The sequence below is a fragment of the Globicephala melas genome, chromosome 1 (assembly GCF_963455315.2).
Source record: "Globicephala melas chromosome 1, mGloMel1.2, whole genome shotgun sequence".
NCBI classification, from domain to species: domain Eukaryota; kingdom Metazoa; phylum Chordata; class Mammalia; order Artiodactyla; family Delphinidae; genus Globicephala; species Globicephala melas.
The window spans coordinates 87346368-87371368 of NC_083314.1; the positions used below are offsets into that span (position 1 = coordinate 87346368).

Here is a 25001-nt window from a genome sequence, read left to right on the forward strand (position 1 = left end):
TCATAAACTTTTTGGTTATTTGGATATTTTGGTTATTTGAGATGTATTTCTGTATGCTTTTTATAATACTCTGTTGGTCCTTGTTTCATTAACAGAAGGTTTTGTAAAGAATTGATTTATCACAAAATAATATTGTATACTACTATGTGTAATCTCTTATAAAACCTCATTCTACTTAACTTTAGGAAATTAAATATGCAGAATGTTAAAGCAGACAATTTGAGAAATACCATTAAGTAATATTTTCTCTGTAATATTATACCACCCTCTTAGGAATGCCTTTATGAGGTTGAATTGCTTAATGGATGACAGGTACATCTTTACATATGAAATGTTAGCGACTTATTTAGGGATAGGTGGGCAGTGTTTTAGTGGAGTTTAAATTAGGAAATTATAAAACTGTGTTAACATATTCATTTCATTTTAATAGGATTATTCAAGATAAAGTTGTAGCCATTTTCAACAAGGATTGAAGATCAGAATTTTTCTTTTTAAAACATTTTCAAGTTAAAGATGAAAGGAAAATGCTGGAATTGTTTGGATTCTAACTGACAGGATAAAGAATATAGTATTTCACAGTTACTTGTAATGGAACCTCAGTAAAATTCATCACTTGTCATGCACCCAACTGGGAACATGGATGTTGGTTTTTCTCGTTCTGCTGTTCATACACTGTCAAGAAGCCACTGCAGAAACATCAAACAAAAAATTTCTCAGTGGGAAGGAAGAACTAATGGTAAATCTAATCCAGATAAGTGCGATCCAAAGGACTTTGGAGTGAGATATAATAACTGTAATCAAGAGATTCTTCTTAAGAGAAATCCTGTTGCTGAGGGAAAGAGCAAAAACCTGGATGTCACCAACTCTCAAAATGTTGATCAGGGTATTAATGAAGATGCCAAAAGCCACAATCGAAGTGAGGATGAAAGTGAGAGACGTGAGTATGATGATACACACTTCTTTAAAAATGAATCAGGATCCAACTGGGTATGTTCTCGGGCCAAACAAACTGAAAGCTGGAAAGAAGTTTTGGATCCAGAGACTTCATTACCTCCAGGAAATTTCTATACCTCACAGATATTGTGGAAGAAAATAGAAGCACTTCCCCCAGATAAAGTCTTAAATTTAGCTTTAGAACATTGTGACTCTTCAGAAAAAGAACTGAATTTCAGAGGTCTGGATAGTTCATATGGAGTAACGAAGAGCTTAGAAAACATTTACTCTGAACCTGAGGGACAAGAGTGTGGACCTTCTATAAATCCTTTGCCAAAACCTCGTAGGACATTCAGATATTTATCTGAATCTGGTGATATGCCATATAAAGAAAGAAACTGTGACAGAAAATACTGTGAAAATAATTCTTGTACAGAGCCCTCTTTAGCCTCTTCTCAGGAACCTGAACCAAAGAACTATGGCAGAAAAATCAGAGGGAGATCTAAAAGGTATGTTTTTATTTGAAAGGTAATGATTTTAAGTATTTTCCTTATAGAACTATTGAGCTTCTGTTTCCTTTTCAAACCAATTTCCATTTCCATGTGTGGGTTACACGTATAATTTGATTATACAGATGTTGATTAACCCAAGGGGAAAATACATATAAGCGAAACAGTAGGAGTATAGGTAATATCCAGGACAATCTACTGACATAAGTACTGTAGAAAAACTTCCATTTTATATCTTTAAAAATGTATAGGGGACTTCCCTGGCGGTCCAGTGATTAAGACTCCGCGCTTCCAATGCAAGGGATATGGGTTCGATCCCTGGTTGGGGAACTAAGATACCACCTGTCATGCGGTGCGGCCAAAAAAGAAAAGAACAATGTATAGGGAAGCAAGTACCTTCTTCTACTTCATTTAGGACATGCTGGCATTAGCCTCACTTTTTATTACAGAGTGAATTTAATAAAGTACCCAAAGAAGAACATGAATGTAATTGGCTAAAAGCCTCCAGTTTTCTCATGGTGCGTATTAGGGCATCAGCCTAATTTATTATTCTTAGGTATCTGATAAAACACCTTTGTAATTTTGTACACTAAGTCCTTTTCTTATCAATTTGTGTCTATCATACCAATATAAAGAATACTAGAGTTTTACAAGATACAACTTTAAAATGTATCTCCTTTCTTAAGGAAATCCTTTGAATTTGAGGACATTCAGCACTTTCGAAATCAGAACTCACGGAAGATTCGTGAAGAACTTAGAAGAAATTCTGGCTCAGCACTTTATTACACACAGTCTGAGGACAATATCTATGAGGATATCATATGTAGGTGTCCACAAACTTTGCAATTAAATTTAGTGAGTATGTAGTTGGTGGAGCCCTTAACTAGAGTATGTTATTTTCTTTTACAATCAAGCATGTCTTGCTCTAGATTTTCCTTTCTAATATTGAAACCTTTGTTGTATAAATTCCTTAATTCTCTAATGGATTTTACAACTAGTTTATTGGACTGTTCAGTTCAGAAGTAGATGTGTGTAGTATGGTATTTTGAGAATTCTTTGAGGTTGGTTGGACGCCTGAGTGGTTTGTGAGCTTAAAGTACCATTGATTTTGAGACCTACATCCCTACAGCAATGTAGAGTAGAAAGCTGAACATATTTAGTCAGTTTTTGCTTTCTTTTCCTTTTAAGTGTAGTCAGTGTGTTCCCATTTAATTATGTTCCTCTAAACTTTTTTTTTCATTATTTTTCAAGATCCCATCAAAGAAAATCCATATGAAGATATTCCAGTGCAGCCTTTGCCCATGTGGAGGTCTCTTTCAACATGGAAGCTACCACCCCCTAAAATTGCTTTCAAAGCACACAAGGTATAACCAGAGAAATAAGAAAATATTAGAATCTTATTTATGATCCTACAAAAAGGTTAAAATGGTTTAACTAGGGCCAAAACTAAGAGGCACTGAAATGTTGGTTTATTGTTCTTTGTTTTATTTTGGGGGGAGCAGCACAAAACTTTTTTTTTGGTTTTGGGGAGGGGTTTTTGTTTGTTTTTTTAGCGCTTGAGAAGACTTGAATACAAACACCTTTAGACAGACCATAAACCTTTTAGTTCACTATAGTTACCACAGCACTGTAATAGTCTCACATCAACCTGTGGCCTAAATTACCTGTCTGGTCCCTGCAAGCACTCACCAGCCCTGAAAGCAAAGGCTGCCTTGAGTTAATGAGGACTCTGAGCTATTGTTTTCTGGAAATTTGATTACACTGTTGTAGAAGAACTTGGATTAGAAACCCAAGAAACTTCTTTACAAACAGTGAAAAAGAAATTACAGTGTCCTCATTTTAGATGATTTTAAAGGAAAGATAAATATTTTGGGGGGATAGCTTTGACTTTGAGAACACAGGCATTACCTAGATGATCTTACCTTAGCAGTACCTCTTCTGTTTTAGCTTCCTCCCAAACCTCAGTTACTTCACCGGAAGACTATGGAACCGAAGAACTCACAAGTTTATTTATGGTCAAAGCTCACAAAGGATACCACATTGCCTGTCACTTTAACTGAATGGAAGCTTTTCCGAGCTGGAGAAGTTGCAAACAGGAAAAGGAAAAATCTTCCAAGGGTAAGAACTCCAGTACTTTGATTCTTCAACTCTTACTTCAGCATTTCCACAAATGCGAATAAATAAACTTTAGACTGAAACGAATAATAGGTTAGAACTGACCTACTGGAATTAGAAGATTTGGAAAGCAGCCTTAAGCTAAGTTTTTGCTCATGCAAGAAAAATGCATGAATGGCTTTCGCCAAGGTTTTTGTGTGTGTGTGTGGATTTGGAAAATTGATTTTAGATGGAGGGCTTCGCTCTAGTTACCTTAGTTCTCATTAAAATCAGCTGCCGGTGTGAAGGAAGCCCTAGAACCTCATGTAAAAGGACCTTCTAGTAAGCTGGCATCAGTGTTGTTCTCACTTATTTGTATAACAGCCAAAGTTAATTCAGTTTTGTGCCTGAGTTTACAAATTTTCAGTAATGACAAAGTATATGCCAAAAATGTCCACTCAAAGGAAGGAAAAAAGAAATTTTACTATTACTTGGGAAAAGAAATTTTTGCCAATTATATTAAATAAATGACTTCTCTCTCAAGGGAGAAAAGGCAATAAGTCTGTAAATCATCTCAGTGACAGCCACTGAACCAAAATAAAGAAATTTGGATTATTTGTAATATATATATTTTTAAGAGAGACATTTAAGAAATTACATGAAAATATTTAAAAACTGTTTATGTTATTTTGTTCTGTAATTCAGAATGTTTTCAGGATTACTATGCAGAAATAAAATCATTTAAATAGTATTCCTGTCTTTAATCCCATCTGAATTAGCTATATTCATTTAGCACATGATTTCTGTACCTGATTTTAACACTGAACAAAAGTCATAGCTGTTTCTTGGTGTAGTAACTGCTGATTGGTTCCTTGGGAAATATTCTGTTCCACAGTTACTTTAATTCTTCTGATCCATTTCCTGCCCCTCCCTCTTTAATATGTGAAGTGTTAAAGACACAGAGTTTTTTTTAAAGCACTAAACTGATCTCTCTGGAAAAAAAAATCTTTAGGTGTTTATTCTCCTGTGTATGGTGAGGACTACTTAAAAATCAGAGGTTTAAAGAATTTCCAGGATGTATGTATATATAATGCATAACAATCACTTTCCTGTACACCAGGAACTAACACCGCATTGTAAATCAACTATACTTCCAAAAAAAAAGAATTGCTGGCATAACAAAGCAGCCTCCCACATGTTCCAGAAACAGCAGATCATGCGTTCACAGGGGCTAGAACACAAACACATAAGGAATTGTATTTAAGATGTGGTTCTTGGAATAGCATTAACAAATATTTAGAAATTATGGATTGTGGAATTTAATGAGACCCAAGGATATTTGCAGTGCTTTTGATTTCATGCCTCAGTATTTTATGTACTGTGGATCCCTTGAGTACTCAAAGCCTGTTCTCTTTCTGATTATAGGTGAGATGATCCAACTTTTCCTGTTTGGATATTTTCCCAAAGGTTTTCTTAAGAAATGGGGAAGAGAAAAATGGTGATGAATTCTTGATTGTCAGGCAGGAACAGACTGTTAGCATTTCTACCTGTGACCCTCCTTGGATTAAATCCTTTTAGGATGTTTCATTTGCAATACAAATTTTGGTTTTGGACTATCTTCGGGAACAACATTCCATGAGGAAAGCAGTTTTCACTTATTTCCTCTTTGATGACTAGAGCTATCTCTGGAAGGGAAACTGGTTTCATAGTTTGAAAGTAACTGATCTAGTCCATATGCCTCTTCCCTACCCTTCCTTTCTTTCTCTACTGTGGCAATCTGTGTGGGATTGTTTGCTAGAGTAGATTTCCTAATGTTTTATATTGTTTGTGTCAAGTGTGTACAGCAATATGGTTTCCATCATTTCTTAGGAAAACTATTCTACGGTATTTCCTATAACTAGAAGGTAATTATAGGCTCCTAGCTCATAATCAAAATTTAAATTTTATTACTTTATCTCATATTTCTAGAATAGATAGTTCCCTTTTCTTTATAACATTTGAGTATACTTTTAAGTATACTTTTCAAATACACATTAATAATTCTACTATTTTTGGTCCTTATGTATCCAAAATACATGTTTACTCTCATACATCTTTCCTATAGCCCCTAGCAATACCTTTTTATGTTGGATTCTCTTATTTTCTTTAATAATGCTAATATTTAAGAATATTGGTAACTTTTCACTTGAATTATAGCTATGAAAATCTTTAAAAGAATAAACTCATCCAAAAATGTGGGAATAATCTGCATATTGGAAGCACATGTTTCTCACATGTTATTTTTCTTGCAGTGGACTGATTCACTGCCTATGGATTGCCAGGATTGCTAGAGAAACAAGGACAAAGGAAAAAACAAGAACATTTTTCTCAAGCAACTTTGTTGGTTATCATATTATATAATGTTCCTAACAACTGTAATTCTGGGCATTAAATATGTTAAATCAATATTGATAGTTAAGAAAAAGTTTGGAATTTTAAGAAAAATATACATAGAAAAACTAATCAATTTCTCCTTTTAAAAGTGGCTGTTGATCAGCTTTAATTCTTTTCTCTTTTTTAAGCCCAGTCTGTCTGTCTCTTTTATACACACTTCCCAGACGCAAAGAAAGAATTTTAATGAATAATGCATATTAAATGGAACATTGTTTTGTACTTGGACATATTTGAGAATCTCCTATTTTTATGACATGTTTCCAAAATAAATTATAATATTAGTGCTCCCAGTAGCAAAGGAGTATTCCTTTTGACTAAAGCTTTCTAAGCGTGATTATCCTCTCTTTGCAAAAATTCCTGGGAGCAGACATAACTGTGCCTCACCCTGCCTTACAAGTGAGTAAATATCCCACTTCCTACTCTGGGCTCGCAAAAACTTGAGTCCATTGGTAAGGCTTGGTCAATATATGGAGTGCAGTAGCCAGATTTCCTGCATGTTGTGACATGGAATGACAAGCAATCTCTCTAAGAACCTGTGCTAAACTTCCTCTGGAAAGGAAATATCCTTTCCCACTTCTCTTACCCATGTTAAATGGAATATGTATTAGAATAGCATATCATCTTACTAAAGATAATTTTAGATTCAAAATTGAAAAATGTAAAGGTTTTTATTTATAAAATGGATCTTTCTCTGAACGAGAATCACTAATAAGTTAACATCAAGCTGCAAAACTTGTTGGTGTTTGTTTTAGCTTGTACTTTTCTGGTCTTTTTTCAGCTTGTATTGAAAATAGATGATATATTTGAATCTAAGAGAGGGAAGAAGAGGGTAAAGTTACACCCTTACACTGGAAAAGATGTACCTCCCTCTAAAGGTAAGAATTGTTCCAACTGTCCATAGCTATTAGCATATGAGGGGCAAATCATTAAATAATTTAATGTTTGATGTGAATTATAATTTTTGGTTTACTTTCCTGTCTATCCCACTTAAACATAAAACTTCTTTAGGCTAAGGGATTATTTCTTGTTCTTCCTCAAATCCCTTTTGTTTAGTTCTGTACCAAGTAATAACTATTGGATGAATAAGTAAATAAATTAAAAAATAGTTATAAACCAATGAGACTAATTTTCATGGACAGGTTGCATCCTTATTATGTAGTACTACTTTGATTTACAGTCTTTTGTCAGTATAGACTCTCTCAGTGTCGAAATGAAAATATTAAGTATATATATACTGAATGTATGTGGTATTCAACCTATAGTCATCTAATAAGTTCAGTAGTTTTATTCCTCAGATGCCTAGATAAAACTTAGATTGTCTTAAGAAACTTTCAACATCTATAGTGAATTATTATTGTAGAATCTTCTTTACAACTTTAACTTGGTTGTCTGGCAAAGGATGTGTAGAGTTTAGCAATTTTTGTCTGTGAGATTCATAAGTGAGAAGCAACAGCCAAGTCATACCAGAAAAGAATATTTCATATTTTTGCAGACTTCCAAAGACAGAAATTTCTTCATTTTCTTGAAAATCTCTTCTTCATTCTAACAATTACTATGTGAAAATAAACTTCCCTGTTCAATAATTCAAGACTCTTTCTTCTTACTTTGTGATGATTAAAATCATCTCATCACCATTTTAAATGTGAGTTTTCATATTTGCAAAAGCAATTATTACAACATTTCAGCCTTCTCTTCTGTAGAAGAAATACTTCTGGTTATTGTTAATAATAATAGCTACCATTTACTGAATGAAGTAATAGTTTCTTTATGTACTTTATCTGGTGTATAACGTATGACCACACTGGGAGGTAGGGACTGTCCTAATTTTACAGAGGAAGAAGCTGAGCCAGAGGAGGAAGCATCAATTTGAATCAAGGAACATGATACCACAAAGTCTTCTTCTTCTCTATTATGATTGTTTTTCTAAATAACGGCATGTAGCAAATATTATTGTTTTATAGATAAGGAAATAAATTGTAAATTGCAAATTTTGTGAAATATCAAGACACTGGAACCAGGACAAATTCTTAGAAAACATTATCATTTTCCCGTATTAACAGCACTCTATTGATAACTGTATTCACCAGATATGCCACCCTAGGTAGATGATCACCAATCTCTTATTTTATTTGAATGCTTTATGGATTAGGAACATTTTAGTAAATTTGGCTCGAAGAAAAGTTTTTGAAGAGCCAAATCCTTTTTTTCACTGTATCATTATTGAAAAGAAAAAATTCAAGAGCATAAACTGCCAACTTCTAACACATACACACACAAAAAGGAGGAGTCCCTACAGATTTTTCTTTTGCGTGGCTCAAAGGAAATATGCATTTACTCAGTCTCTGTGGCCAACTCCTTCAGTGGACCCGAGGAATTTCTCTCATGCCTGAGGATCTCCTGGCTCAGTAGTCACAGTTCTCAGATTTTTGTTTACCTCCTTAAGCTTTTGTCTGTATATCAGCAATGCCTCATAGAACCAGATGATTGTATTTACCTGCTCTGCCAGTACATGCTAGGTTTTACCGAATCTGTTGCAACCTAAACAGTTCTTAACTCTCAGTTATCAGGTATCACAAAATGATTTATTGTCCTTCTTCAAAATTATAATTTTGTGTGTTGAAGTCACATTTTAAAAAGGGACAACCTAGTACTTTTTTGATCCCTACAGATTCTCAACAGATTTTCCTATTGGCTTATAAACCCCTTAACCTTCATTCAGTGTCTTGGAATGCAGATCGTCAAAACCCATAGATGTGAATATATTAAAGCCATTTAAATGAGCTTTTGTAAGGTCTTTTCCAGGTAAATTACCTTTCCTCCCTTCCCTCTTTCTTTTTTTTTTTGTCTTTCCAAACACTTCATGGGCTCCCAAGAGGTGCTTGGTGCTAAGGATACAAATAGGACTCAGGAGCTCACAGTGTTTGTTCTTTCATACTGAACAATATTTTATAGCCCCAGTATACTTTTTGTCATTGTAGTTAGTTTGAAGTTATAAAACCTGTACAGTACACAATATTTAAATACCTGCTTTTTCTGTAACATGTCTTGTGTACCTTTCCCACATATCTAATGAAGAGACAGTATTTGTTTTTATGTTCTCTTCTTCCTTATTACAAAATTAAAATGAGCACAGCAAGAAATTACAATAATATAAAATAACATAAAACGGAAAGCCAAAGTTTCCCAAACCTCCTCCTACTAATCCCAGAAAATCTTATGCACATGCAAATATTTTTTCTCCCCAAATACTTTTATACTATTCAGACTTTGTATATCTTGCTGTTTTAAAAAAATATATAATTAATATACTTTGGAGCTCTTTTGGTATCAACACATAGAGATCCACATAGCTGTACTGTATTTCTTGGTATAGATGTAAAAGAATTTTATTTAGCTGGTAGACATTTTGGCTGTTTCTAACATTTTATTTAACCTGTGGATAATTAAGTTTTATAAATAGATAGGTAGATATATAGATATAGATTTTTTCTTCAAACAATGCTGTAATATATATTTTTTGTTTATATATTTTTTTGTATGTTGGTAAGAATACATCTGTAGAATAAGTTCCTAGCAGTGTACTTAATCAAAGAACACATACTTTAAAGAACACATAAATTAAAATTTTTATAACTGCTGACAAATTGTCTCACAAATAGATTTTAACAACTTAAAAAAAAACAGCTTTGGGCTTCCCTGGTGGCGCAGTGGTTGAGAGTCCGCCTGCCGATGCAGGGGACACGGGTTCGTGGCCTGGTCCGGGAAGATCCCACATTGCTGCGGGGCGGCTGGACCCGTGAGCCGTGGCCACTGGGCCTGTGCATCCAGAGCCTGTGCTCTGCAACAGGAGAGGCCACAACAGTGAGAGGTCCGCGTACCGCAAAAAAAAAAAAAACAGCTTTATATTTCTATGAAGAGCTTTTGAAAATGGTTTTTTCCTTGTAATCTTCATTAATACTGTGTTTTATTAGAGCTTTTTATTTTTTGCCAGTATCATGGTTGAAAAGTGTATCTTACTTATTGTTTTAAGTTATTAAATTTATTTTATTAATTATGAATTTGAACAGTTATGTTTATCAATAGTTATCAGTCTTTTTCTATAAATTGTCTTTTCCTACTCTTTTATTCATTTTTTTTGTTGTGCTGTGTTTTTACTTATTCATTTGTAACAGCTATTTAAATATTAAGAAACTTAGCCTTGCGTCTGCAACGTGGATTTCAAATATTCCCCCAGTTTATTTACCTTTTGAATTTACTAATGATTTTTTATTAGATTAGAAATTTTACATTTTTGTACAATCAAACTTCCGTACAGTTTTCATTTATGACTCCTAGTCCTTGTTTTTCCTGATATATTAAAATTTTTTCCCTTTCTTTTTATTTTAAAATTTTGCTTTAACTTTTCAGACTTAATTTAGAAATTTTTCGTTCACCTGTTCACGATGTTTTGTTTTGTGTTTTGGTTGTTCTCTTTCTTTCTTTTTTTTTTTTTTTGTAAATTGACAATGTGCCTAGTATTGTACAGAACATTCCCTTCTAGAAACAGGCTAAAAGTATCTTAGCCTCAAGATACTTAAAATCCAATTGTGGAAAATAAGAGCAGTTCAAAGCTGTTTGAGTACTATAAGAATTCAGAGTAAAGTTCAGTTTAGTTTGGCATTAGAGGTGGCTTAGAGGCATCATAAAGGCATCATAAATATTACTTCATAAACTTACTTGGTAATCTTTCTTAGCCTCACATTTTCCTGTTAATCTAAATTCACAGTTTGTTCCGTATTGAGATTTTTGTTTAGCCAGGTTGGTGTTTTACCTTTGATACCTTATTTGGGAATATAAAGACAATGATATGAAGGTAGAAATAAAATCCACTCTGATCAAGGCTTTCTAAAACTAGTCTGAACTGCTGTTAATTTCTAGAATTAGGGATGAGAGGGGAACTGAGGAGGGAGGTGGGTATGGGAAGACGATGGAATGGAATAGTTTCTTCTCTGAGCCTTTTATTCTTTTTTGCACCTGTCCTGCCCTGATACAGCTAAGTGGTTTGGAGAAAGGCTCAGCCTCCTTAATTATTCCTTACTCCAAGTAAGTCCCCAGGTCCGTGGAGCTTTTACATTGTTTTTGTCCTCATGTTCTGCCTGTTCTTGTTGGACAGTACAAATGGAAACTCTTTCTTTTCAGGTGAAACCTGTGGGTACGAAAGTGATGCCGAGTATCTGCCAAAGAGTGAGTGAGTCAGTGGGGCTGCTCCCTTTCGCGTGATGATCCTGGTTGTAGGTGGAGTGGCACCTGCCTTTGTGATTAAGCATGTTTTTTCTACACGAAGTTTCACTTTGTCGGTGATTTCTTCATTATAAGAACCTGTTGAGATTTGGGGAACTAAACAGTACACTGTCAGATGTTTGACAGCATTAAAGATCTCCCATGGTAGAGTGAGGCAGACCAGTGTAGTTCTTAAGATGGAATGTCCTTCCATCTTAAGAGGGGAGCGGCAGAGCTGCACGTTCAGACATATGTGCAGCAGCCAAAACAGAGTATGTGAGTCATTCTCTGAGGCAAATACTTTGCATTAAATATCTGATTTTTTCATAGTCATTCATTTGAGTATCTTAGATATCTCTGACATTGGGACAGGAAACACTGATCTGTTTCTTATTCATAGGTATTTATATTCTAAATTATTGTGCCATTTACTTTCTGTTAGAATATAGAAGATGCTGTGCTTTTTTGGCTGTATTTGTTCAAGCAGTCATAGTGCTCTGTATCCTTCATCTAATGGATTTTCACAGCAAATTATTTAATTTCTGTTTAACTGAAGCATGGAAAAAATAGGAGACCTGAATTATCAAAGCTGAGTACAGGGCAGTTCCAGGTCTGATACTCTGATCTTATGATTAATAATCATGTGCTCCTACCAGTAGCCTAAATTGCTTCAGGTGTTTGATTCTGTAGGCTGACTGAAGGTGAAACTTAAGTCATCATCAGGTTCAGCTTGGATGTGTAAAGATGATTAATTTTGTTCTGTTGCTACTGAGAAACAGGCCCTAAAATTTTCTTGACTTGAACTGAGCCCTTTGGAGTTTGGAGCAAGGAAGGTTTGCCTAGAGCACTAAATGTACCGGATAATTTTGGAGAGGCACTCCAAAACTATTTTTTAAGTGTTCTTAATATTTTGATCTACCTTGTAACTTCTTTGGGGGCAGAATGCATCATATCTCAAAAGAAAAGCGAAACAGTTAGTGGATGAGTCTTTCCATCATTGGCTCAGAATGACACATAAGCAAATCTCTGGGATGCTTAGACTATTTCTTCTGCAAGTACTGCATGTCCCCTAGTGGAGACTACCCCAAATTATTCAGAATTTAGAGATAAATGAGAATAAAGGATAAATGGTATCCACTTTTCGGTGGGATTGCTCATACTGTTTACATAGTATGCTTCTATGAATTCTTTCTTTTGAGAAATAGTCTGCTAATGGATACCTTCTTACATGTCATTTTTCTCTCTTGCATTTAGCACCATTTATTGATATAAGTATATGTCCATTATTAGTAATATATGCCAAGGAGAAAAGGGAAAAGAACATTTCTTTAATGTGAGGATAGTTTTTGTTTTAACTTGATCAAACTTGTCTCTTTAGGAACTTACCTTCTATAGGACTCAGTTCTTTTATCAGATCTTTTCCCCCACCTAAGATTTCATGGTCCCCAAAATGGCATCTTTTGTCAGGCCAGTGCTTTTACCTGACATTTTCTGTGTATCCTGGCGTCATGCCATGAAAGATGGGATGGCACAGAGTATGTGTTGGGACATACATAGGTATCAGTTGGGACACAGAACATCGGTCCCACTGCAGGGCCCCCAGGTGCTTGTGAGAATCTGCACTTGTCCTCCAAGTGTGTCATAGCCCTAACAAGTATGTCTGGGTGGCAGACATTGGTTAGTCAACATTCATTAGCAACGACTGAGTGAAGATTAGTCCTGCGTGGGTCATGACCTCTGGATGCTAGAGGGAAGATAGGGCTATAAAGGAAAACAAGACTCCGTAATCTCATCGCAGGTCGCTACAAGCGCATAGCGCAACTGCAGCAACCTTCCAAGAGGAATCCTCACTACCAGACCTTAGAGCGGGATCTAATTGAATTACAGGAGCAGCAGCTGTTTGAACTTTTTGTGGTGGTGTCTCTACAGAAGAAGCCATCAGAAATAAGCTACATTCCCCAGGTCATACAACAATTCCCTAGCAAGGTAAGTGCATGGAGGCTATGAGGCATCCAGGAACGTTTCTGTGTCTCTGTGTATTTATTCCCTCTCTTCTTGTTTACTATTGTCTCAGTTAGCTTTTACTAATACTGTACTTCTTGTAGGATCCGGTGCACTCTAATGATACCTCGTGTCAGGCATGGGCTGCAACCAAGGGGGAATTAAAGCTCGTTATTCAAGTTGGGCTTTTATCTTTTGCTCTGCTATTTACTAAGTGACCTTTAGCAAGTTACAGAGCCTCAGTTTTCTCATCCTTAATGAGGGGAGTGATAAATGTGGCAAAGTAGGGTAGCAGTTCAGAGCATGGACTGGGAGCCAGCTATCTGCATTTGCCACTTATTAGCTCTGTGACTTGGACCAGTTGAACTGCTCTGTGCCTCATTTTCTTCATTGGTCAAAGGGGGATAATCTTCATAGTGTCTACCCCCTTGGAGTTGTGGTGAGGATTAAATGAGCTAATTATAATTAATATAAGGCACTTAGAACAGTGTCTAGCATACAGTAAGCACTATGTAATGTTATTCCCTATTAGTGAGGATTTAATGAGATAATGTATGTAACGTGCTTAATCCAGTTCCTTGCACATAGTAACACTTGATAAATGGTAACTGTTATTAACGGTATTATTTCATTTACCTTTTTCACAAAATAATTCATTCATTTATTTAATCAATATTTCATAAATACCTACTATTTGCCAAGATTAGGTGCTGGGAGAGCACAGAGCTTACCTCACAGAGCTTACAAAATAGACCCCAAATGTGGCTCTGAGCTTTGTGGCAGTAAATACAAAGAGCATAATCGTTACATCAGGGCTTAACAAACTGGTGGCCTCTGAGCATATTTAGCCCACAGATATGTTTTTTGGGTTTGCACAGTAATAAAATAATAAAAGTTTTGTTGTCAATTTTTTGTTTAAAAGTCATATTTCACATAAAAATCTGTATTTCTGCTTTCTCCTGAGAAACTAGAAAGACTGCCAACATTCAGCCTACATTCCTAAGTGGCATGAATTGGCTGAAGCTGAGTAAGAGCAGGACTGACTTCATGGGCATGTGACCAGTGCAGTCACACAAGGCCCCTCACTTACAAGGGCCCTGCACCCTGCTCCGCAGTCACCGTTGAAGTTCTTAATAATTTTATTTTTTTATTTTTATTTTATTTTATTTTTTACGGTATGCGGGCCTCTCACTGTTGTGGCCTCTCCCGTTGCGGAGCACAGGCTCCAGACGTGCAGGCTCAGCGGCCATGGCTCACGGGCCCAGCCGCTCCGCGGCATGTGGAATCTTCCCAGACCGGGGCACAAACCCGTGTCCCCTGCATCGGCAGGCGGACTCTCAACCACTGCGCCACCAGGGAAGCCCCAATAATTTTATATTTGAATTTGTGTTTTGTAAGTGAGGAGTGAGATCTGATGAGACAGTGGGGCACGTGCCAAGGTCTTAAAGCCTTGGCTCATGTATGCTGTCACCTCTCCAGGATGGGTTCTCCAGTTGTCCTCACTCCTACCCCTTGGTTCCCCAGGCCCCGTCTGGCTTCCCCCTTTCAATCCTCACTCAGTGACTGCTGCCACCCTCTGCACGGGCATGGAGGGGGTCAGGATCAGGCAAGCATTAACGCCGAAGTGTCTTAAGCAACACATGGTAGATCCTTCCCTACCCTGGGCATTGCCCCTGTGTTCAGTGGGTGGCCTGGGGGGGCAAGCCTTTTCACCACCCCCAATCCAAGTACTGAGCACGTCCCCATGTGGAGGCTACAACCCCTTGAGGGTCGCCTAGCTGCTGCGGGTTCGAGTAGTGGGCCCATGGGAAGGGAAGTCCTTGGCTCAACTGTCCCACCCCTAGTCAGGACACAGAGTTTCAGTCCTGCAGCTGGCCCGAGGGGAAACCCAGCAGCTGGTGGGCCACTTGGGCACCAGATTGCAGGCCAGGGTCCCTGGGCACCTGTGAGAGTCTGCACTTGTCTCCAGGATCCTCGTGCCTGAGGGAGCATGCCATTAAGCAGAAAATCAAAAACCCCATTGCAGGCTGAGAAAGAAACCACAGAAGAAAGTAACAAGTTTTATATTTCATTTTACATTGTTTTTTCCTGCTTTTTGAACAAGGGGCTCACAGTTTTTCATCTTGCACTGTGCTCTGCAAATTATGTAGCTGGCCTTGGGAAGGAGTAATCCCTTTAAACAGGGACATTTACTCACCCTCCAGCTTACTACTTGGACCACTGCTCTCATTATCTGCTCAGGAACTTTAGGACTTCGGGTTTAAACCCTGAGTTTCATGTTTCACTAGAAAAGCTAGTGAAGGGCTTCCCTGGTGGTGCAGCGGTTAAGAATCCTCCTACCAATGCAGGGGACACAGGTTCGAGCCCTGGTCCTGGAAGATCCCACATGCTGCGGAGCAACTAAGCCCGTGCACCACAACTACTGAGCCTGTGCTCTAGAGCCCTCGAGCCACAACTACTGAAACCCGCACGCCTAGAGCCCATACGCCACAACAAGAGAAGCCACCGCAATGAGAAGCCTGCACACCGCAACAAAGAGTAGCCCCCGCTCGCCGCAACTAGGGAAAGCCCATGAGCAGCAACGAAGACCCAACACAGCCAAAAAATAAATAAATAAAAATAAGAAAAGCTAATGAAGCACAACTGAACTGAAATCTGAGACATTTCCTGCATGGGTTCTCATTTTTTAAGAAAGTCCTCACCAACATTCCTGCTGTAAATAAATCAATGTTTAATTTCTTATAAAATTCCTCAGTGTGGCCTGAGAGCACAGCGTCACTGCACTCTTTAGTAACACAGTACCGTAAGAGTCTAAAATAGATAGTCGAGGAATCAAATTTCCCATAAAGAGAAGCTTAATTTTTTTCTCTGTTGTTCATCAGTCTTATATTTGCAAAGAGAAATCTTGAGGTTGAACCTGTTTTCAGCACAGCCTGAATTATGGGTTTGGAACCAGATGAGGACCCAGTTGACTCTGACAGTAATTCAAGGATGTCTCTAAGCAAGTTACTTGGCGTTATTGTGCATTAGGCATCTATAAGTCTGGGAGGGAAAGAGCTGCCTGAGCCCCTCTTGATTCTGATGTGGAAAACCTTGAATGAAGATGATTGTGAATCATTTAACAGTATAAAAATAATAGAATATGACACAACTAAAATTTTGTTAGAGTGCTTTTCCATTTCTTAAGGGCTTAATCTCTAGGTGACCCAGAATGGCTGCATGTTTTGTTTTAGAAATTAAAGGATAGGTCATTGGTATTAGTTACATGAAGGCAATATGGTAATTAGACTTATCTGCTTGTTTTTATACTAATTTTAAAATGTCTTTTGGTTTAACTAAATTTAGACTGTCCTTTAAAGTACAATACCAGACTTGCACAAAAGGTCTTCCATGCTAAAATCTTACAGGAAGTTGCAAACCCATAATTAAGTAGCAAAGATTATATGCTAAGGAAAATGATTATATATATGGGGTGGATTCTAAAAATAGTATCTTTTCTAAGTAACGTTCACCTGCCTTTTCAAAACATCTTGGATTATTGATCAGAGAGTGTCTTGAGCTAACTAGGTTTTTGCTATCAGTATATTGTAGAATAGATTTTCATTTATTTTATGTCCCATGATTCATAAAAATATTCTCACTAGTATGTTAATTCTGAATTAAGATTCTTCCTCTAGCTAAGAAACTGTTTTCAATCATTTCTCTTACATCAGATTATAGGATGTCCATAAGTACCCTCTCTATGTAAAACAGAATTCTTTTTCCTTAGAAACTCAGTTCTCAGTATGTTTTCAGTGATTACCAGTCTTGGCCTTCCTGTTTTATTAAATAGCACAGAACCACTCTGAGACACCTACCTAGACTTATCAGAGACCTCTTTTCCTAAGACCAGGCTGAGTTTATTTATATACTCCGCTCACACAGAATATTAGTCACTTACAGTGTTATTTTTTTTCAGGGTGATCATGGCTGTAAGCAATCCAGAGACATTGAAGACAGGCTCAAAGTTATCCCAAAATTTTGTTTTCCTGATTCAAAGGACTGGGTGCCAACCTCAGAACTCAAGAGGTAAATAGACTACTTTATCTGATTTCTATTTGTTGGACGAGCAAAAGTAGAACCAGAATCTTTGAGAAACAGAGTCAGCAGTGAAGCTCTGTGGACTCTGTGGCAGATCAAGGATGCAGTGGGAGGAAAGGAAGAAACAATTAGGACATTTCCTATGTGGGGCTCAAAAAAGAAAAACAGTGTCAAAGGGAAAACAAGTTTGAGAGTCTCTTCAATTTGCCAATTCTGCAGGAAAAAAAGTTCCACTTTACATATAATCAGAAATGCCACCAAGTGGACAGAAAAGGAAAAAAAGACTTTAACTTAGGGACTGAGAAACAGAGATAAAACATGGCAATGTCTGCATCTTGTTATCTCCTTCAAGTTGTTAGAAGAAGCCATAGCCCAGATTGTATGTTCCCTGTCGAACTTGTACGAAGAGGGGGCTGTAGTTTGGAAGGTGTAAGTATATTGAGAAGGGAATTATAAGAAATTGCTTCCCAGTATCTAGAGGAAATTACTATTTTCAATTAATAAGCCATATATAATATAATAAAATTATATCCTGCTTATAAATAGATAAGTGCTTTGTTCAAAACTGTAATTATTGAATCATGTATTTAGGCTGAAAAGCGTGATTATGTGAACCATATCACATGCCAGTGACCTGCTGGAAGACAGCCTCAGCTGTTGCCTAAGTAGCTCTGCCCTTCCACCCCACGTTGCCTCCAGACTCTGCTCCTGTCTCCCCTAACCAGTTTAGCCTGATCGGCGCTCTCATCTCTGAGCCATCAACCCTGAAGCCTTTGTGCTGTCAGTTGTACTAATTGCATAGGCGGCTTCTTTCTTATTGACCTGGCTGCTCCATGGTTGGCTTTCCCCAAGAGTTATGTGTGTTTATTCTAGAATGTCTGAAAAATACAGAGGAGTAAATAAAAAGCAGAAATTAAAAATCACTGGCATTCTGGTTACTCAGAGATAAGCAACTGTAAATGTTTTGAGATGTTCCCTTCCAATCTTTATTCGTGGCCAAATATAGACATATGTATATGTTGTTCAGATTTGAATTTCTTTTGATTGTTAATGAATTTATTTCTTGGGCATCTCTAGGTCTTCATTTTGTAAATTATCTATGCATATTTTTTGCCAGTGTTTCTAATGAGATGGTAATTTTCCTAATAATTTTTATGTATTAAGGATATAAACTTTTCCCTATCACAGTTCCATATGACCTCTCAGAACTAAATAGAAGAATTTGGAAGGGAAGATAGCTTATCAGAATTCTTTATAGTTTACCTATATATTTGACTAAACTGGACATTCAGCAGAAGGAAAATAGGCTTGATTAATAGCTGGACTAAATAAATAAGAAAGTAAAAGGAGGCAGCGGCATCAACAGCTCATCACATGCTATTCTCTCACTCCAGTACAAAGCAAGATATTCTCAAGGGCTGGACATTCTCCCTCAGGAGGAATGTGACTTGCAATAAATACAATATTGCTGCCTCCTCTTACATCACAAAATGACTGCTGTTGGACTCTAATTTTTAATTGCTTGTTCCGAGGAATGTCATAAGCAGTTGTTTGGATCTCAAACTACTGACTGTTTTTTTCAGTGAAACGTTCTCCTTTGTCTTAACTGGTGAAGATGGGAGCCGGTGGTTTGGTTACTGTAAGAAGCTCTTGGTAAGTCCCAGACTTGTGCTACAGGCAGCTTTGGTAGAGGAACAAAAGAGTCAGACTAGGAACTTCAGAAACACGATCTCTAGATGAGTTTGGGGGCTACTCAGTGATCTGTGTATTATAAAGAAGCTAGTTAAGCTTCATATTTTTATTTTCTTTATTTTTTTGGCTGCGGTGGGTCTTAGTTGCAGCACGCAGGATCTTAGTTGCGACACACAGGATCTTAGTTGTGGCATGCGGGCTTTTCTCTATTTGTGGCACACGGGTTTCTCTCTAGTTGTAGCGTGCGGGTTTTCTCTCTCTAGTTGTGGCTCACGGGCTCCGGAGCGTGTGGGCTCTGTAGTTTGCGGCACGCAGGCTCTCTAGTTGAGACACATGAGCTCAGTAGTTGTGGCTCACGGGCTTAGTTGCCCTGTGGCATGTGGGATCTTAGTTCCCTGAGCAGGGATTGAACCCGAGTCCCCTGCACTGGAAGGAGGATTCTTTACCACTGGACCACCAGGGAAGTCCCGAAGCTATGTTAGCTTTAAACAGTAAGAGCAAGGTGGAGGTTAGCCACAGAGTGTTCCATAATAGAAACGGTATGGAGTTATTTTATTTATTTGTTTGTTTGTAATAGATGAAGAAAGCACTGACATTGTAGCTGAAGTCAGTCTGGTTATATTTGAGGAATGGAGTACAGTGAGCCAATCGAGGGAGCTCTGAGTTACTTCTTGCTTATATGCCATCACTAAACTGGAATAAATCATGCTATCATTTTTTTTTTTTTAGCATTTTCTCATCTTTCAGTATTCATTGAGAATGAGAGCTTTGGTTCCTACTCTATACTAAGGAGTATTAAGAGGTATTAATAGTCCAAATTAGTAAAGACTCGTGCTGTTTAATTTTTGCTTTTTTTTTTTTTTTTTTTTTTAGCCAGAAGGCAAAGGAAAGCGACTCCCTGAGGTATACTGCATGGTCAGTCGCCTAGGCTGCTTCAACCTTTTTTCAAAGGTGAGTGGAGAATGGGCCCTATGAAAAGTGTTGTCCTTTCTGAGCTCTGAGTGAGTTTTTGTTTCTGATGACTTCACCAGGCAATGTTAAGTGGCATAGACTTTAACATAGTACTTTAGAAAGGGTTTCCCATTAGTAGATTAGAGCTACGGGTTTGAAGGCTTAAATTTAGACCTCTAATCCAGATGATGTTGCCCCGTCATCCTCATTTTGGTTTGCTAAACCTCCCAGCTTAAAGCAAAACATTGCCTGAAGTTTATCTTGTCTCATGTCTTTCCCAGACACCAAACTGCAGGGTATTATTGTGTCACCTTCTTTGCCCCTGCCTTAGTGATATAAAAAGGGGCTTCTCTTCTAAAATTAAGTTGATTTATTTTAGTAACTTTTCTTGGAGATTTAAAGGTACCTCTAAGAGAAATGATGCCTTTAATGAACTTTTATTCGTTGCAGAAGCTTATCTGTCTTGAAATCTGTTGGTATTATTTTCAAGTTTGTGCACCCAGTTTGGCAGTTCCTTCAATAGGATTCTTTTATGTTTTTGAACTGAGTCCCTAATTAAAAAAAAATCTTTTGTGTGTATGTAGATTCTAGATGAAGTAGAAAAGAGAAGAGAAATGTCTCCAGCTTTGGTTTACCCATTTATGCGAAGTGTCATGGAAGCTCCTTTCCCAGCTCCTGGACGCACCATCACAGTAAAGAGCTACCTCCCTGGGGCTGGAGATGGGGTAAGTTAGTTCATTTTGAAAAGGTTTGATAGCTGCCAAAAAGCAGGCCTTACACTAGTAGGCCTTACCTGATAGAAACCTTACAGGGTAGTTTTCTCTTTTTCATGAACTGCACAGAATATGTTTTGGTCACCAAAGCACTGGAGAAACATCCAGTTGATCTGTGAGATAGTTGATCCTAGACCCAGGAACCAGAGGTTTTCTATCATTTGTAGATTGAGCCCCTGCATAATATCTATTTCAGTGTGATAAATGAAGATTATACATACTATTGTCCAGTGGGATGAAAGATTTCACCAGAAATTTACAGCCCAAAAGTAAGGTATTAAGTCTTGGCATTAGCGTAGGCAGCTTCACAAACTCTTTGTAGCAGACCCTCTCTCTTGAATTTAACCTGTAAAAGAATGACAGGATCCATTAGTATTGTCATTAGGGATTGTTTTCCCACCTCAGCTCCCCTGATTCAAATTTTGCATTTCAGTCAATTGAACTGTGCCGACCACTGGACTCACGATTGGAACATGTTGATTTTGAATGTCTCTTTAAGTGCCTGAGTGTGTGCCATCTCATTCGGGTCTGTGCCTCTCTCCTTTTGGAGCGGAGGATAATCTTTGTTGCCAACAGCCTAAGGTGAGAAATAAGTAAAATGTGTCACTTCAGCCTGTTGTTTTACTTGTGCTTACTATTTTAAAATTTGGGCATATTAGAAAACACTTAGGTAGGATCTCAGTTACCTAATGCTATAGTGACATGGATAATCCAAAAGCTATTTGCATTCGGCTATAACAGTGACTTTTGGGGGTTGCAATTAATTTACCTTCAAAATGTGTTTTGTTAAAACTGTTGTTAAAAATTGGAATTGCTTTTCTAAGTACACACTAGCTTTTAGCAATATAAATTGTGGGAAACAGCTAGATTGAGATTAAAGATATTCAGTAAATTAAGTTAAAATTTAAATAAAATGTTAAAATTTAATGAGTAATCACAGAATTGTTAATCTATGATCACTAACTGGCATCACTTTTGTAATTCTGTAACGTAATGTCTGAAATGCCCTCCATTGTTGTTCTTTATATGACACCGTTTGCTTTCTCCTCTGGCTAGCACCCTGTCAAAATGTGGCCATGCTGTGGTTGCCACACTGTATCCATTCACCTGGCAGCATACCTACATCCCAGTCCTGCCAGCATCTATGATCGACATTGTGTGCTCACCTACTCCTTTCCTTATTGGAATCCTGTCTTGCTCCTTACCACAGCTCCAGGACCTACCCATTGAAGAGGTGAGATGGGAGAAATAGTACCTGTGGAAAAGACTGGGGCACTGGCAAATGAAAACAAGTGATCTTTAACAGTGGTGGATATGTCATTAATTAATAATAATATATAATTATGATTGTTAATACATTATGCTATCATATTTTTGTATCTGTTTATGAAAATGAGAAAAATTCTGTAGTACACATGAATCTGAAGTTGTATCTTATTTGCAGTATTGAACCATGGGCTAATTCTTGTGTTATTCTGAATAGGTCTTTTTTTTAAAAAACATCTTTATTGGAGTATAATTGCTTTACAATGGTATGTTAGTTTCTGCTTTATAACAAACTGAATCAGCTATACATACACATATATCCCCATATCTCCTCCCTCTTGCATCTGTCTCCCACCCTCTCTATCCCACCGCTCTAGGTGGTCACAAAGCACCGAGCTGATCTCCCTGTGCTATGCGGCTGCTTCCCTCTGTCTATTTTACATTTGGTAGTGTGTGTATGTCCATCATGCCACTCTCTCACTTCGTCCCAGCTTCCCCTTCCCCCTCGCCATGTCCTCAAGTCCATTCTCTACATCTTCATATTTATTCCTCTCCTGCCCCTAGGTTCTTCATAACCTTTTTTTTTTTTTAGATTCCATATATATGTGTTAGCATATGGTATTTGTTTTTCTCTTTCTGATTTACTTCACTCTGTATGACAGAGTCTGGGTCCATCCACCTCACTACAAATAACTCAATTTCGTTTCTTTTTATGGCTGAGTAATATTCCATTGTATATATGTGCCACATCTTCTTTATCCATTCATCTGTTGATGGACACTTAGGTTGCTTCCATGTCCTGGCTATTGTAAATAGAGCTGCAGTGAACATTGTGGTACATGACTCTTTTTGAATTATGGTTTTCTCAGGGTATATGCCCAGTAGTGGGATTGCTGGGTCGTATGGTAGTTCTATTTTTAGTTTTTTAAGGAACCTCCATACTGTTCTCCATAGTGGCTGTATCAATTTACATTCCCACCAGCAGTGCAAGAGGGTTCCCTTTTCTCCACACCCTCTCCAGCATTTACTGTTTGTAGATTTTTTGATGGTGGCCATTCTGACTAGTGTGAGGTGATACCTCATTGTAGTTTTGATTTGCATTTCTCTAATGATTAGTGATGTTGAGCATTCTTTCATGGGTTTGTTGGCAATCTGTATATCTTCTTTGGAGAAATGTCTATTAAGGTCTTCTGCCCATTTTTGGATTGGGTTGTTTGTTTTTTTGTTATTGAGCTGCATGAGCTGCTTGTAAATTTTGGAGATTAATCCTTTGTCAGTTGCTTCATTTGCAAATATTTTCTCCCATTCTGAGGGTTGCCTTTTCATCTTGTTTATGGTTTCCTTTGCTGTGCAAAAGCTTTGAAGTTTCATTACGTCCCATTTGTTTATTCTTGTTTTTATTTCCACTTCTCTAGGAGGTGGGTCAAAAAGGATCTTGCTGTGATTTATGTCATAGAGTGTTCTGCCTATGTTTTCCTCTAAGAGTTTGATAGTGTCTGGCCTTACATTTATGTCTTTAATCCATTTTGAGTTTATTTTTGTGTCTGGTGTTAGGGAGTGTTCTTATTTCATTCTTTTACATGTAGCTGTCCAGTTTTCCCAGCACCACTTATTGAAGAGGCTGTCTTTTCTCCATTGTATAGACGAATAGGTCTTTTTTAAAAAATCATACACAGAAACTACTCTAGGTTAATTTAATAAATTGTTTCAGATATAAAACACGTATAGATAAATGCCCAAACAAAATGTATGGCTCAGGTAATTATCACATAGTGAATGCTTATGTAACCAACATTGGAATAGAATAGAAATATTATGGCAATAGAAACAGAAGTCCCCATCATGCCTTTTTTTTTTTTTTTTTTTTTTTTTTTTGCGGTACGCGGGCCTCTCACTGTTGTGGCCTCTCCCTTTGTGGAGCACAGGCTCCGGACGCGCAGGCTCAGCGGCTACGGCTCATGGGCCCAGCCGCTCTGCGGCATGTGGGATCTTCCCGGACCGGGCCACGAACCCATGTCCCGTGCATCGGCAGGCGGACTCTCAACCACTGCGCCACCAGGGAAGCCCCCCATCATGCCTTTTTAATTTAATTTTTTTAATTATTATTATTTTTTAAATTTTTTGGCCATGCCGCGTGTCATGTGGGATCTTAGTTCCCCCACCAGGGATCAAACCCGCACCTCCAGCATTTGAAGCGCGGAGTCTTAACCACTGGACTGCCAGGGAAGTCCCCCATCATGCTTTCTTCTAATCACTGTTCCCTTCCCCACCCCTTGCAAAAGGTAACCATTATGTTGACTTTCATGGTGCTCATTTTCTTTTTTGTTTATAGCTTAACATCCTAGGCATGTATACCTAAACAATGTAATTCAGGTTTGCCTGGTTTTAAGCTTGAAATAAATGAACTCATACAGTATGTTTTTTCTTTCTTTCTTTCTTTCTTTTCTTTTTTCAGTCTGGCTTCTTTGGAGCAACATTATGTCTTTTTTTTTTTTTTGGCTGCATTGGGTCTTCGTTGCTGCGTGTGGGCTTTCCCTAGTTGCGGCGAGCGGGGCTACTTTTTGTTGTGGTGTGCAGGCTTCTCATTGCAGTGGCTTCTCTTGTTGTGGAGCACGGGCTCTAGGCAAGTGGGCTTCAGTAGTTGTGGCACGTGGGCTCAGTAGTTGTGGCTCGTGGGCTTTAGAGCGCAGGCTCAGTAGTTGCAGGACGTGGGCTTAGTTGCTCTGTGGCATGTGGGATCTTCCCTGACCAGGGCTCAAACCCGTTTCCCCTGCATTGACAGACGGATTCTTAACCACTGCACCACCGGGGAAGTCCCCAACATTATGTCTTTAAGATTCATCCATGTTGATGGGTTTAACAACAGTAGTTTGATTATTCTAATTGTGTATAGTATTCCATTGTGTGAATGTGCCACAATTTTCTTATCCATTCTACAGTTGATTGACATCTGAGTTGTTTCCAGTTTGGAGTTATTATTAATAATGCTGCTATGAATATTCTTGTTCAT

The 25001-nt window shown here is 37.7% G+C and overlaps 1 protein-coding gene across 3 annotated transcripts in view; it reads left to right on the forward strand.

Annotated features, from left to right (window-relative positions):
* The first annotated feature begins 618 nt into the window (after positions 1 to 618).
* The window catches only part of DENND2C (DENN domain containing 2C), a 36621-nt gene continuing 12238 nt past the window's right edge, over positions 619 to 25001 (forward strand). The window contains exons 1-13 of one of the 3 annotated variants that reach the window (XM_030869115.3): positions 619 to 1442; positions 2129 to 2265; positions 2694 to 2806; positions 3390 to 3560; positions 6748 to 6844; positions 11148 to 11192; positions 13027 to 13214; positions 17188 to 17297; positions 18893 to 18962; positions 19875 to 19952; positions 20537 to 20677; positions 21159 to 21307; positions 21782 to 21959. In XM_030869115.3, the coding sequence (XP_030724975.1) occupies positions 619 to 1442; positions 2129 to 2265; positions 2694 to 2806; positions 3390 to 3560; positions 6748 to 6844; positions 11148 to 11192; positions 13027 to 13214; positions 17188 to 17297; positions 18893 to 18962; positions 19875 to 19952; positions 20537 to 20677; positions 21159 to 21307; positions 21782 to 21959 (2301 nt within the window). The remainder of the gene's footprint in view (positions 1443 to 2128; positions 2266 to 2693; positions 2807 to 3389; positions 3561 to 6747; positions 6845 to 11147; positions 11193 to 13026; positions 13215 to 17187; positions 17298 to 18892; positions 18963 to 19874; positions 19953 to 20536; positions 20678 to 21158; positions 21308 to 21781; positions 21960 to 25001) is intronic. The other 2 variants (XM_030869117.3, XM_060287151.2) reach the window with 2 other exon arrangements.